General features: G+C 42.1%; 1 protein-coding gene across 8 annotated transcripts in view; it reads left to right on the forward strand.

Annotated features, from left to right (window-relative positions):
* PARD3 (par-3 family cell polarity regulator) overlaps nt 1–15,040 on the forward strand; it is a 592,324-nt gene that overhangs the window by 543,631 nt on the left and 33,653 nt on the right. For all 8 annotated transcript variants that reach the window (XM_052651068.1, XM_052651061.1, XM_052651065.1 and 5 more), the window contains one exon: nt 6,620–6,740. In XM_052651068.1, the coding sequence (XP_052507028.1) occupies nt 6,620–6,740 (121 nt within the window). The remainder of the gene's footprint in view (nt 1–6,619; nt 6,741–15,040) is intronic.

Here is a 15,040-nt window from a genome sequence, read left to right on the forward strand (position 1 = left end):
GGTGATGGTGGTAGGGGATACGTGTGTGTGTGGAAGAGAGGAAGGTTTAGGGAATTTGTGTGTTATCTTTTGTGGTCACCAGGGGGAGACCCATGATGCAATCGCATTGCAAATCCCTGTTTGCATCACATCCACTAACATCCTACTGGCCAGATCAAGCCACACGGCTAAGGCCATCATCAATGGGTATCTGTTTTCTTGCTGAAGAGCAAGTTAACACAGACTCAGCAGCTTCAAACAGCACATGCTTATTGTATCAGTTTTCATGGGTCTGGAGTGTGACAACAGCTTAGCAGAATCCCCTGCTCAGGGTCTCATCCTGCTGCAGCCAAGATGTCAGCCAGCCTGTGTTCTCACCTAGAGGCTCCTCTTCTAGGGAAGCACCACTTCCTGCTTTTGGAGTTGTTGGCAGCATTCAGTTCTTAGAAGCTGTAGGATTCACGGTGGCTTTCTTCTTCAGTGCCAGAAAGGAGAGAGATGGACTAGCAAGATGGACCCTGCATTCTTACACAACCACATACATATAATCATATCTATTTTGTGACCTTTGCCATGCTTCTATGGATAGCAGCAAGTCACGGGCCCTGCCCACACCCACTTGTTTGAGTGTGACTTACTCACAAAGGTGTGAAGCCCAGAGACAGGGATTGTGGGACACCTGAAAAGTCTATCCATTATAAATATTTGCTAACAATTTACCCGCTATGGGGATGTGACATACAAAATATATACATGCCAGAGGACAAGGATTATCGAGGAGTTGAAAGGAAAAAATGAACAGGGGCTGCAGTATAAGGAAAGGCTTCAAGGAGGTGGAATTTGAATTCTTCGACTTCCTATTAGAAATGGAAAGATGGAAAGAGAAGGAGAGGTTATCTCAGAAAGATTTGAGCAAATTTATCTCCTTTCTTCCCTGGGAGCCTCTCTTCTCTTAGAAACTAGAATCTTCTCCCCTTCCTGAGCCCCTGGGTCCATCCCGTCCCTCTGTCTAGCTCCTCTCTTTCCTTTCACGCTCTCCTTCCTTCCATAGGAAGGGAAGTGTGTCCCAAGGAGGTACCTCTTTGTCCAGAACCACGAGTGGTTTTTCTCCCTTGCTCTCTATTCCAGCTTTCTGGATTTCCCCTGCATAATTAAACATGCAAATGATAAAGTATTTTTAGTCCATAAAGAATTCATCAGTTATGTCACAAACGTGTCTATCTCAGCAAATGCTGATCTGAAAAGATAGGTCAGAACTCAAGCTTGCAGGCCAGTGTGCCAAGGGTTAGACAACTCAGGAGCAGAGGCAAGGGTCCATGGACAATGCTAAGTGGTCTTTTTTTTTTTTTGATATTTGTTTCTTGGGCCTCTTGCTAGGTATCCAGTAGCCTTATCTGAGTGCAGTGAAAGTAAATAGACTAGAAAGGCAACATACAAGATAAGCAGCATCTGCAGAATATAAAGTAGAGATTACAAGCTAGCAGGCAACAAACATATTTTTTGTCTCACCTAGGACTGAAAAAATAAAACGAGCCAATATTTAAAATTAGGAGGTGGGAAGACTGTAATTCTGACTTCTCTCTCAAAAAAACTTAGAAGGCAGCATCAGACCTGTACTCTTTCAGGACAATAATCTACTGGAAACAAGTAAGGGCCTCCCTTTGTAGACCAAGCATATTTCCCCCAATTGTCACAGCACAGTGGGTTTCCTTCACTCTTTAGTTAATTGCCCTGCAGGCATTGGAATTTGTCCCGACTATGAAGCCTGGCTTTTCATACTGTTCATGGGCTTCTCGAGGCAACAGTACTGGAGTGGGTAGCCATTTCCTCCTCTAGCATATTAAAAAGCAAAGACATCGCTTTGCTGACAGAGGTCCATATAGTCAAAGCTATGATTTTTCTAGTAGTCATATATGGATGTGAGAGTTGGACCAAAAGGCTGAGTGCTGAAGAACTGATGCTTTTGAACTGTGGTGCTGGAGAAGACTCTTGAGAGTCCCTTGGACAGCGAGGAGATCAAACCAGTCAATCCTAAAGGAAATCAACCCTGAATATTCATTGAAAGGACTGACGCTGAAGCTGAAGCTCCAAAACTTTGGTCATCTGACATGAACAGCCAGCTCATGGGAAAAGACCCTGATGCTGGGAAAGATTGAAGGCAAAAGGAGAAAAGAGTGGTAGAGGATGACATGGTTGGATAACATCATCGACTCAACAGACTTGAGTTTAAGCACACTCCGGGAGATAGTAAAGGACGGAGAAGCTTGGCATGCTGCTGTCCATGGGGTCGCAGAGTTGGACACGACTTAATAACTGAACAATAACAAGTGAAGCCTGCAGGCATAGTTTTCCAAGCACTTGCAGCGCTTTCAAATGCATGCAGATTCCTGGGCCTGCAGTGGATGGATTGATTGGCTCAGAATATCTCAAGGTGAGTCTTAATCAGCATTTTTAAACAAGCATTCTGGAGGATGAGATTCATATACAAGACCTGTGTAGTGGTGAGAGCCACGGTTATGAAGTTTTTTCCTCATTCAGGGCACCTAAGAAGACGGCTGGAGTACACACGTCTGTGCAGCATGGGTGGAGGATGGGCTCTGATGCTTACCTACAAATACGACTGTGGCTGCATTTGGCATGGATTGGTGTTTTCAGCTACTTTCATTTGTGAAGCACATTACAGGAATCCAGTCTGAAGGTTTTAAGGCTTAGCACTCTGTGTGATCTACCTCTGATAGGAAAGGGTACATCCCGACGGTAATTGAATGGGAAAGATCTGAGTTCTGTCTAAGTCAAGGTTAGGTTGTACATGGGGTTTAGGGATCTCTATAGTGTCTGATCCAATGCATGCTTTCTTGATTCTGTTAGAATCTTATTTAGTTTAAAATACACACACCCATTCCCTCACACACACACACACGTACATGTGTGTGTGCATGTGTATAAACACCAACATGCTAAATGCTAGTGTTGAGTGTAAACTGTGTGGATTTTTTTGCACAAAAAGCATCTCTGATTCCTCTCCTTATGAGGGGGAATCAGTTATAATTGATTGACTGACTGACGTAAAGAGTTTTATTGTTTTACTCACCCATCTGATCAACTTAGGTGATATCTTTATTGTATTCCTCACCAAAAAGTAATAATAGTGAGCAACTTTAAGTTGGTGATGAACCCAAATGTAAGTTGATTGGGGTCTTCAGGAACTCATCACTAATGCTAATAAGCATTTTAAATTTCCTTTGGCCTTCTTGGCAGAAGAGGTAACCAAAAACTTTAGAAATCCAGATGTGAGTTATTGACGCTTAGGATCTGCCCCAAGAGGCAGAGCTGAGCAGTTGCAGTGTTACATCTCTGGAAGCCAGGGTCTCACCTGCAGGCTGCCGGCTGCTATCGCCCAAGGCTGCTTAATGGGCTCCCAGTCTTTGGGAACTTCCATCCATCAGGAAACCGCTGCCGCCTTCAACCCCCAGGTGCTTTGCTAGTCTCGGGCAGGTCAGTCCGCTTCTTCTAGAGCATAAGAAGAAAGGAAGCGAGGAAAAGAGAGTGAAACAGTGGTCTCGCCAGCAGCTCAGATTTGGAAATAAGGTCGGAAATGACTTCCAGGACTTGTCTTATCCTGTGAGAAACATGAAGGTCACTAGAATTGATCATTAAGGACCCTGGGTCTACTTCCCTTGTTGGGAGACTGGATGTTGAAGTAATCACAAATAGTAAGAAGAGTTCTGTTTTCACCGATGGCTTGGACTTCATGGACCTAATAATTATGAGGTTAAAACTGTGCTACATGAAAATAAATAATAGGAAAATATTTCTACTTGGACTTGTAATACTTCATCAGGCAAGCCTCGTAAATCCCTCTACTAAAAACTGTGAAGTAGGACTTCTCTGATGGTACAGTGGATGGGAGTCCATCGCCAATGAAGGGGCCATGGGTTCGATCCCTAATCCAGGAAGATTCCACATCCTGCAGGCAACTTAAGCCCATGTGCCAGGACTTCTGAGCCCGCACTTTAGGGACCGTGAACCGCAACTACTGAGGCCCTGTGCTGCAGTTCCTGAAGCCTGTGTGCCGAGAGCCTGTGCTCCACAAGAGAAGCCACCACGATGAGCAGCCTGCACACCCACAGCAAAGAGGAGCCCCCACTAACCGCAACCAGAGAAAGCCCGTGCACAGCACTGAAGACCCAGCACAGTCAAAACGGAAGAACGAAAGAACATTAAAGGAACACTTAGGGGATTCTCTGCTAGTCCAGTGGTTAGGACTCCCCCTTTACACGGCAGGGGACCTGTGTTTGATCTCTGTTTGGGGAACTAAGATTCTACAAACTGAGCTACCTGGTCAAAAAAAAAAAAAAAAAAAAAAGCTGTAAAGTTAGCCAGGAACAAAAGAGAGTCACAGCTGGAAAGAGAGAGTGAGATGAATGAATATTTACTCTCCAGTTCTTTGTCCGAGGAATGTACACACATGCCTATACCTTCACAGCTTTGCCATGGAGAGTGAGGAGTTCTGTGGATTGGGCATTACACTGGGAAAATGTGTGGGCTGGGACAAGATAAGATGCTGTATATGTGACTTAAAAGCCAGTAGAAATAACAGCCTGCCAGGCTCAGGAATGTGGAGGGGAAGTCTGAAGCAGTGGAAGGATGCCTCATGTGTCAATTTGCGCATCTCACAGACGCATTAACTTTCCATGTCCGCCAGCTGGTCAATCCCAGAGATTTGTCAGAAGAGAAACAAAGGGAAGATGAGTTCTCATTGCTGGGAAAATCATCAAATTGAATGAGTCAACCGGCTATTTAAAAAACTCTCATGAAATTAACAGAAACGTGAAGGTGATAGGAGCCCACCCAGGAGACGAAGTGATGAGAGACAATCCTGTCTTCTTAGAAGGTGTTCATGTTATGGTCCTCGATGTGATCATTTCAAGTTGAGATTTTTAAACCTATAGACTCCCTCAAAATTTGTGAAATACAAAGACCTATGTTTGAGAATTTTATATTCTCTTCTCTGACACATTCTGTTTCTAGGCCACCCCTCACAAATGCCATTACCCCAGAAGCTGTGTGGCCAAGAGAAGTCAGATCCACTCTAAGTAACCAGGGCAATGTGTGTTCCATGAAGGGACCCATCCTTCTGTTGGCTGACAGCTTCCCATTCTGCCAGCAGCTTGGAGGGTATACGTGATAAATACAAGACTTGGTTCTTGTCCTCAAGAAGTCTAAAGTTTCATTGGAAAACTGTATACCAAGTGTGCTTGAGTAGCTGTCCGGATTGGATGTGGTTTTGCGCTAGGGAATGGAATCGACCAAAAGCACCATGAGATTTAAGATTGATTTGTGTATACTCAGTCGCTCAGTCATGTCCAATTTTTTGGGACCCTGAACTCCAATACTTTGGCCACCTGATGCAAAGAGCTGACTCATTGGAAAAGACCCTGATGCTGGGAAAGATTGAGGGCAGGAGGAGAAGGGGAGGGCAGAGGATGAGATGGTTGGATGGCACCACCAACTCAATGGACATGGGTCTGGGTGGACTCCGGGAGCTGGTGATGAACAAGGAAGTATGGAGTGCTGTGGTTCATGGGGTCGCAAAGAGTCGGACACAGCTGAGTGACTGAAGTGAATGGACTGTAGGGTCCTCGACAGGCTCCTCTGTCCAAGGGATTCTCCAGGCAAGAATGCTGGACTGGGCGGTCATGCTCCACTCCAGGGGATCTTCCTGACCTAGGGATCGAACCTGGTTCTCCTGTGTTGCAGGCAGATTCTTTACTGTCTGAGAGCAGCTAGAAAATTCTGAATTCTAGTCTCACATTTCCCTACTGGCCAGGGAAAGACTGGAAACAAGTTACTTATCTTCTCTGAATGGCAGTTGTGTGTGTGTGTGTGTGTGTGTGTGTGTGTGTGTGTGTGTGTGAAATACTACCTTCTGCACCTATCTTATATGCTTTCTGTGAGGATAAAACAATTCTAAGTTATCAAAATGAAGGCAACAATATTATTAACTTATTGATTCAATTCAACTACCGCCTGAAGTTGTTTTTAAACTGTTTTTTATTTATGCTGTGAGTGTGAGCTTTTGTGTTTAGACCTCTGATAACTCATAAATAAGAACATCATATAATGGCATTATGTAAATAATACTGCATGTTTGTGAGGCTACAATGTATGGGGTTATCTCACTTGATTGTTACAACTGTGATATTTAGAACAGAAGGGATTCTCATGTGCACTTTCTGTATACAAAGAAGCCATAGCCCAGAGGCACTGTGTCTTATTCCAAGAAGGTAGAGGACCTTGGTATTTATGATTTTTCATGCAATGTCCTTTTTAAACTATTGTTGTTACCAACACCTTACCAGATTACAGAGAGGAAATGAGGCTTTTAAAGAGCTGTGTAAAAAAGGAATGTCTAAAAATACTGCTCACTGTCTTGAATATCTGCCTGAAATCACCTCCATAAGTCTTAATCATAAGAACAAAATGAACACATATTTGAAATGCCTAGATATGGTCTTAAAATTTCACTTCCTCCCAAACAGCACCATTTCACAGCAAGCTGCCATTTTTTCCCCTAGTAACTGCCATCCACAGATTGTATTTCTGAAGAGTGTTCATTGTTGCCCATTTTGTCTTTCAGCAACAGATCAACTCCTAGCAACCATGATCGGATACAGCGTCTCCGGCAAGAATTTCAGCAAGCAAAACAGGATGAAGACGTGGAGGATCGGCGACGTACCTATAGCTTTGAACAACCCTGGGTGAGTGTCTGGTGCCTCCACACAGTTGTAGGAAGTCCTACAACTTCCCTGCAGTAAAAGCCATTAATAGCTGTGACCTCAGACCTTTACAAAACGAGACGAGATGGAGCCAAATTCCTTTGACCTTTAGCATATTGACCTTTTTCCTCATTTCCTTCTGGGTTTCATCATTGCTAATTTCATTTTATATCTTGTTGCACCATCTGTCCATTACATAATAGGTTTCATTTGCCTGACGACAAGACAGAGCAGGAATATTCTGACTCACAACTATGCCTTTTTTTAAGTTTACTAAATATTTTCTATATACATTTTTCTGAGAATCAGAGCCTAAATAAATTAGTTCTGGGTATCTATGGTGTATCTCCTCTGTACAAAGTACAGTATTTAGAGATTCTTGATTCTCCCCCACCCCCTCTGTGTATTTGTTGAACCCTGCCATGTATCTTCCTGTAGCACAATTCCATTTCTTCCTCCCAAAGCCTCCAGAGTGGTCTTTCTACAGCAGAGCTTTGAATGGGCTTCTCAATGTCCCCAAGATAAGTCCAGATTCCACAGTGTGGCAGGCTAATTAATCCTCCCCAATCCAGCCCCAGATTTAAGCTCTGATCTTGTGTTTTGTCTTAGAGATGATAGCCCATGTGTGGATGTGAGGTGTTGAAGCAGATTTGGGGGTTCAAGATGATGGGAATTGTGAAGACTCTGAAAACTTGAGGGAGAGAGTCAATTAGAAATGAGTAAATAGCTGCTGGAGGCAGGAAAATCTAGCTGAAGTAATGTATTAGCGAAGTCTAGTCCACATGGTGGTGGGATCATAGCCAACAACACTTTAAGGGCTGGGAATAGAAAAATAATTATTTTTAATTTATTTTATTGAAATAGAGTCGATTTACAGTGTTGTGTTCATTTCTGCTGTACAGCAAATGATTCAGTTATATTTATACATTCTTTTCACATTCTTTTCCATTATGGCTTATCACAGGATATTGAATAGAGTTCAATATAGTAGGACCTTGTTATTTAGCAAAATAATTTCTTAGATTAATTCCATGATGAGGAATGGCAAGACAGACATGGCAGAAAGTGAAGGAAGGCGAGCCTGGGGAGGATGCTGGTGGAGCACTGCCCCGGCTGGAAGGGTGGTCAGTGCAGCTCAGGGAGGTGTTGCCACGAGAGCCTGAGAGGATGCTGGAGTGGGGGCGGGGAATCAGCAGTCTAGGATTATGAAGCCTAGGAGGCTGCGGTCAAAAGAGTGTGTTTTTGGAGTCTTGGAACATCTGGATGGTGTTGGGATCAAAGGTGTCCCATCCATGCATGTAAATTCCTAAAGCAGAGGAGTGATTAGGGTCCCCAAAGTGAATGAGTTCAGTTCACTGTGTCGGGAATATGATTACACTCAATATTTGGGAGAATGAGAAAAGGCTGACACAGAACTGAGTGTGGTCATATTGTAGGGAAGGAGAGACAAACATGGGAAGATGGTAGGAGCTTTCCATGCTAGTTGGAAAGTCTGAACATGGATGGTATCAGAACAGAATGCTGGCCCACTAGCCAGGTCAGAAAATAATATTAATTTTTTTTCTCCAGGCATCAGCTTTCTTATTTGTAAACCAAGGGGATTACAGTAGCTGATTGAGTGTCAGTTACTAAACCTTTTGTTAGAATAAACATTTAAAAGGAAGCTGGGTGTGTAAAGCAGCTATCAGTAGAGCTCCTCGGTTGCATACTGAGGTCTCCGTGGACCCAGGTGACTGCAGCCACGGTTCAGAGCTTCTCCAGGTGTGGTCCATGGACCACCTATGAGAAGCCCTGCTCCAGAGTTTAGAGCATTGCTGAGGTCCTCTTTGGACCTAAAATCCAGCGTGGTTAGTACATTCCACACAAAGCCAGAAACCCATAGACATTATTATCTGGAATTTGGTGATCAAGTTGGAGTTTGCAGAACTTTCATTTTGTAAATGAAAGAAGGGAAAATTGGAGAAGTCATCCCAGTTTGAAGGACCTCACCTTGGCTCAGGTGAGAAAGATAGGGGCCTTAGAAGAGACCATATGAGAACTGCATCCTGGAAGAAATCAGCGGTAGCCGACTTTGAGAGTTTATAAAACACGTAAATACCTATGAAAATCTGATTGTCCTCTGCAACAATATCACTATTAATAATATGTAGTTTATTTTCCTAGATGGTAAGTAAAATGAGTCATTCCCACGTAGCAACAGGATGGAATTATGTTCATTTACTTCTATTGTTTGGCTTAATGACTCAACCTAGTCCTGTTAGGCTTCTTAAAGCCGACCTCTTTGTGTTGTGGGATAAACATCCTTAACTATGTATATTTTCACAAAGGTGCTGAAAGGAAGAATGAGGCCAGTGCAACCTGAAGGGATAGACATATGAAAATGGTTCTCACACCCCCAGCTCTATAGAGCTCCAGCCCAGCAGGGGCAGCATTGTGCCATTTTACTTTACCTGGGTGTGTGAATTTCCAAGCAGCATGTTTTATTCTAAAATTAATTATTTAACTCATCAAATTTCTTGAGTGTTCATTATGTTCTGTTTATTATTGTGTTTGGCTTGGGAAAACAAAGAAAGCAAGCCCTTAGACTCCTAGAGTCAAGCTGATACAAAAGAAGGGATGCTGCATGCAGTCTTGATAGGGAGAAGAAGGGACATTTGAAGACAAAGGAACCACACCCAAATTGGTTGTGGGTGTGCACAAAAAGCTTGAAAGAACACATCTTTTAAGTTGAAAGATATTTCAACCCGTCTTTGGGACCTAAAATTAATTGGAATTATTTCTGGATAGTAACATCATGTCTCTACAGGTTTGTTGGAAGCAAAATGAGCATTTCCTACTCCTTAGCTCTAGAAGTTTTGTACTGAGAGATGTGGCAACAATTTGGTATCCATTTGATATCTTTCTAAGTTTTCTTTTAATGTAGGACATGAACATTTTGGCATATATTTCTATGTTATCTATTGAATATGAGCAATCATGTTGGAAATTTGAGACTATCTTATATATTAGGAAACTCAACTACTGAAGTTCATAGGCCAAATTATTGTGTATCAAAAATGCCATAGCAACTTCAGATGGACCACTTGGCTTGTAAGATCTTTTCCTATTGAGCTGGGAATTATTTGGATGACAGGCTGATTACCTTGGGAATGGAATAATTTCCTAAATTGTGGGTCACAAGTTGACTTTATTTATATATTTTTTCATTTTCAAGCAGTTGGGATCTTGCTGGGTACTCCCCATTCTACAGATCATGTAAATGAGCTGCAGGTGACAGTAATTCTATGTAGTGTGTTAATTTTCATACCAATTCTCATTGTTGCCTTAGGAAGAGCTGCTCAGTTGTTCAGAATGTAGCATGGTCTATGGTTTTTATTATCTGTTTTACAAAAAGAATTTTGAGTATCTTGGACTGTTTATTCTCTTCTCATATATATTCTGACCTTGAAAGATCACTGTATTTGGAAAAGATGAGACCATGATCTCACCTACTGGAACTGTTTGAAATCATTTTAGTGTTAAGGAACCACAAGCACATCTTCAAGCTGTGGGTACAACTTAGACCATATTAGCTGAAATTGTCCTGCTTGTTGGAAATGCCCACACGTGCAGTGCAGTCAGATATATCATACAGAAAAATACCCAAGCCAGTGACTTCACACACAGAGAGATGCTACAGAAAATTCCTCCAAGTGGTCCTTTTTAACTCTCCCATTTTTCAAAATGTTCTCTTGACTCTAGCAACACAGAATGTACCTGTTCCCAGGCTTTTGTTCAAAATAACATTTGGGCCAGAGGGAGCTGATTTTTGGCACAAAGGGTCTTTAGATGAGCAGAGGCCTAGAAAATTTCCTTAGCTCCTTGAAGTGAGTTATCTCCCAAGTTGAGTAAAAGGAGAAGAAGCAGGAAAAGCAACTTCTTCCCCACGAAGTGCCAGGTGCAGCATAAATAAAGCAGCAAGTTGCTTTAAATCTTTCTTAAGATAATGGAACAATAGCTGAGGTTAGGGTTATTATCACAGAGCTCAGATATGGACAGGACTTAGTGTGTTGCTTTTAAAAGAATTAAATTGCAGGCTGCAGACCTAAGTACAGTATGCTGTTAAAACTTTGCAGATACCTGACTGTTGCCCACAGCAGACTCAGTGACTGAGACGGTTGATGGATGGGATAATGGAGCCTTTAATAGCTCTATTGCTAAATCCTTTCCATCCTGGGTGGGTAGGGACTGAAAGTAGTTTAGTCCTTCAGATAGAAAATTGATCCTCCACAATGTGAAAATCCTCTTCTCCCCCAAGCCTTCTTCCTAGCTGTCTGTCCTCAGACAAAACAAAATCTGCTCCTTTCTCCATTTTCCCACTTTGGACTTTTGTTTTTAAAGCAACTTCTGTTTTACGCGTTTATTTATTTACTTGGCCGGGCCGGGTAGTTGCAGCACTTGGGATCTTCGATCTTCGTTGCAGCATGCAGGGTCTTTAGTGAAGGCACGTGGAGTCTGGTTCCCTGACCAGAGACTGAATCCAGGACCCGTGTATTGGGTGCACAGAGTCTTAGGCACTGGACTGTCAGGGCACCCCTACCTTGGACTTTTATTGGCTCCTTTTACCACTTTAGCATCTCACCTGCTTTAAATAGAGGGCTGGTCAGACTGCACAGCCATCCTACACCCCTAGACTGCCTTCCCTGGACCAGGGGAGTTTGGGGAAATGATGGTTCTCTTTTTGTCTTCCTCTTTCTTAAGACTTATAGGCATCTGCTGTGATCCCCTCCTAGCAGGCCTCCACGCGTGGACTCAGGAAATGCCTTCTTAGTTGACAGCCTTACTGTGTGGGGTTTGACTCCAGATCACATTGGGTGACCATCACCTCCCTTGGAAATCCACCTGGAGGGAGCCATTCTTGCAGCGAAGGGGTGCCCTGGAGTCGTGGAAGGGTGTCCTTGTGCTGCTGCAGAGCAGCCCTCTTTCTTGGAGTCCCATGACCTGAGGGCTGTTATACCCAAGGAGCCCTCTGGTGGTGAAGTGCGCGAGGCTGCCTGCCTCCCATCAGCGACGCTGGAAGGCTGCTCCTTTATTTTCAACCTATCTGCTGATTCCAACGGGAAACCAGATCCTAGCCGTGGTTGGGAAAGATGAGAAGAAGACAAATAGTGTGTTAAGACCAAAACACGTATTTATAAAGTCTTGATGAGGGAAATTGGTATGCACTGCCATTTTTCAACCATTACTCACATCATTAGTAGCAATTAAGCTTTTCAACATTCAGAACCCACAGAGTTCAATCGATAGCTGTGTCAGTACAGTGTGTGATGGGTAGAGGGGAGGAGGGCTGGGAGGACAGGATCCAGAGGCAAAAGTTAACTTTGTTTGGATTAGAAGTTGGCAATTAAGTCCGCAATAGAAAATCATTTACCAGTGTTAGCAATGGCCACTTTTAAACAGAGTCAAAAACTTACACCCTTAACATGATTCAGTGACCTTTTGTTATCGGAAGATGGAGTTGATACTAGGATCACAGTATATTTGAATCGCTAAAATGAGAACTTTAAATCTCAAGGGATATCATTGTTCTCTGTGTTATTATTGCCATCTTCATTGCCATCATCTTCATCACAGGTTTTCATCCAGAGCACACAGACTTTGCATTTTATTTTTGCTTTTTCTACATGCCCTGGACATATGTGAAAATTTGAAAAAAAATTTTTTAATTGGAGTATAATTGCTTTACAATGTTGTGTTAGTTTCTGCTGTACAATAACATGAATCAGCTATATGTATACACATATCCCCTCCCACCTCCCCACATCTATCCCTTCTAGGTCATTACAGAGCTGAAAATTTTGTTATTCATAATTTAAGTAGAAGAAAACCCACCCCAAATAATCACTTATAAGACTATTACAAATATGTGTGAATACATACAAAAGAACACACACATATTCTTACATGCTTTTTCTTATCTATAAGAAGAAAAACTAGTGTATTTAAAATTATTAAATACTTTATGTAAATGTTAATAGAACTAATGAATTTTATTCATGAGGCACATTTTTACATGAAGCTCTAAAAGTCTTGTAATATCACCTAGTTCTAATCAGTTCTGAAACTTGTAGGGTGTGTATTTATTTTTGTTCTTTATTTAGTATATTAACAGTTTGGGCTTTGTATTTTTATTTTTATGTATTATCTTTTTTAATTTGGAAAAATAAGGATGATTTTACTTAATGGAGAGAAATGCCAAAGCATTTCTTAATTTACTGAAATAGTACACAGAAGAGATTTTCACATTTTGTTCTACACTAGTAAGTAATAGGAGAAGGCTTGCCTGGAAAATCCCATGGACAGAAGAGCCTGGAAGGCTGCAGTCCATGGGGTCGCTAAGAGTCGGACACGACTGAGTGACTTCACTTTCACTTTTAACTTTCCTCCATTGGAGAAGGAAATGGCAACCCACTCCAGTGTTCTTGCCTGGAGAATCCCAGGCAGGGGGCAGCCTGGTGAGCTGCTGTCTATGGGGTCGCACAGAGTCGGACACGACTGAAGTGACTTAGCAGCAGCAGCAGCAGTAAGTAATACCAAAATTGTGCAACTTTCAAGGTTTTATGTAATTTTTAAAGATAATATAAATAGTAAAATCTCTTCATAATCATGATAAACACAAGTACTTTGCAGCTCATTTACCAAAACAACCTGCATAGTCTTGACTGGTGGTTTTTAAACATAAGCCATGAAGAGAGTCACGTAGCCGTGGTTTTCCAGCATATTGTGTAAGAGATAATCATGTATTTACTTCTGTCTTACAACCTCTATCATTATTATGGCCGTGGCAACCTTGGCTATTTTTTTTCCTTAAAAGGTCATTGCTTGTCACCCGTTTCATCGCAAACAAGGCCAGGGTTATTTATAATTTGCTCTCTTAAAACAGAGCTGCTGTCTTGTTATCTGGTGAATCTCTAGAATCATTACAATGATGCTTTGCCTGTGTGTTTCCCCATATAGATGCTGCTTTGTCACTGTAGTTGCCGTTTTATCTGAAAACATTCCTTTCTCTCTGGGGTTACACATGATCTCTTTCTTCATTTCTGTCTTTATTTTTGTGATTTTGGACTCTAGATATTTCTATTTCTGCCGTTTCTGTTTCTATCCTATTCTCTTTCTGCCATTGGGATGGAAACCACAAAACCCCAGTGTCTTAAAGTCAGGGTTCCTGGTGGTAATACTGTTTCCACAATTCACATTTTTATGAGATCCTCATTGAAATCATGAATCCGATTATTTTTGATGCAGCCTAAGTAGAGAATGGGCCAGGACAAACTTCTTTCACTGTTGCTCTGGGTCCATCATGCACACAGTCTCCCTGGATATCTGTGGCCCAGTCAACTTTCATCCTAAAGATAAGGGTGATTCTTTCTAATAACCTACTCTTTCACACACTCTGAAAAGAGAGAGTAAAATATTAATAGCAAGGCTAGGGTGTGTATTTCATCAGAGTGAAGCAGACAATGAAATCTGTCAGTTTGCTGATTCCAGACTCCTTCCCTCATTCTAAGTTTTCAGACCCAACTCGATGATAATTTCACTACTGGGATTCATCCAGATGCACTGAGATATGCCACTGATAAGGTTGGAGGTGAACAGTCCCAGAAAACACACAGTGGAGGAAACAAAAGCCCTTCAACTTTTTTTCTTCCCTCCATCAGTATCATATTTTCAGGACTCTGGGAGAAGCAACTTAAAAATACACCTGAAATTTCTACAAGACCTTGCATTTTCTTTTCACAACTCCACAAGCAGTGTGTCATAGAACAGCGTGAGCTTGAAAAGCTGGTTAGTAAATCTTGCAGCAGAATGCCAGGTCTTTCAAGACTGTTTGACACATGTGTGTAGCTTAGACTGAGTGTAAATGAAATGAAAATGGGGTTCTTTTTGAAGGCGTATTTTCTTGCTTCGCTTTTCCTGTCCACTGGCCCTTCCCCGGGCTCCCCACCAACAACAGATCACCACAGCACTGTTCTGGGCCAGCCTCATCCAGGGTCACAGAAGAAACTGTTTGTCTCCTTAATATTGTTGGCAAACAACTGCTTCATGCTTTGTTTGCATAAGCAGAACTCATTCGGCAACATGTTTTCTTTGCTGAAGGCACCACGGATGTTATTTGAACCGTTATGGAGTGTGTCTCCGAACACACATTTGTTCCAATGTGTGTGGTTATAAACATCCACTAGTAGAGACTGGGGTATTGTAAAGTCTAATCTCTTCACATATTATTTTTGTATCGGGGTATT

Source organism: Budorcas taxicolor, chromosome 13 (genome assembly GCF_023091745.1).
Source record: "Budorcas taxicolor isolate Tak-1 chromosome 13, Takin1.1, whole genome shotgun sequence".
Classification (NCBI taxonomy): Eukaryota; Metazoa; Chordata; class Mammalia; order Artiodactyla; family Bovidae; genus Budorcas; species Budorcas taxicolor.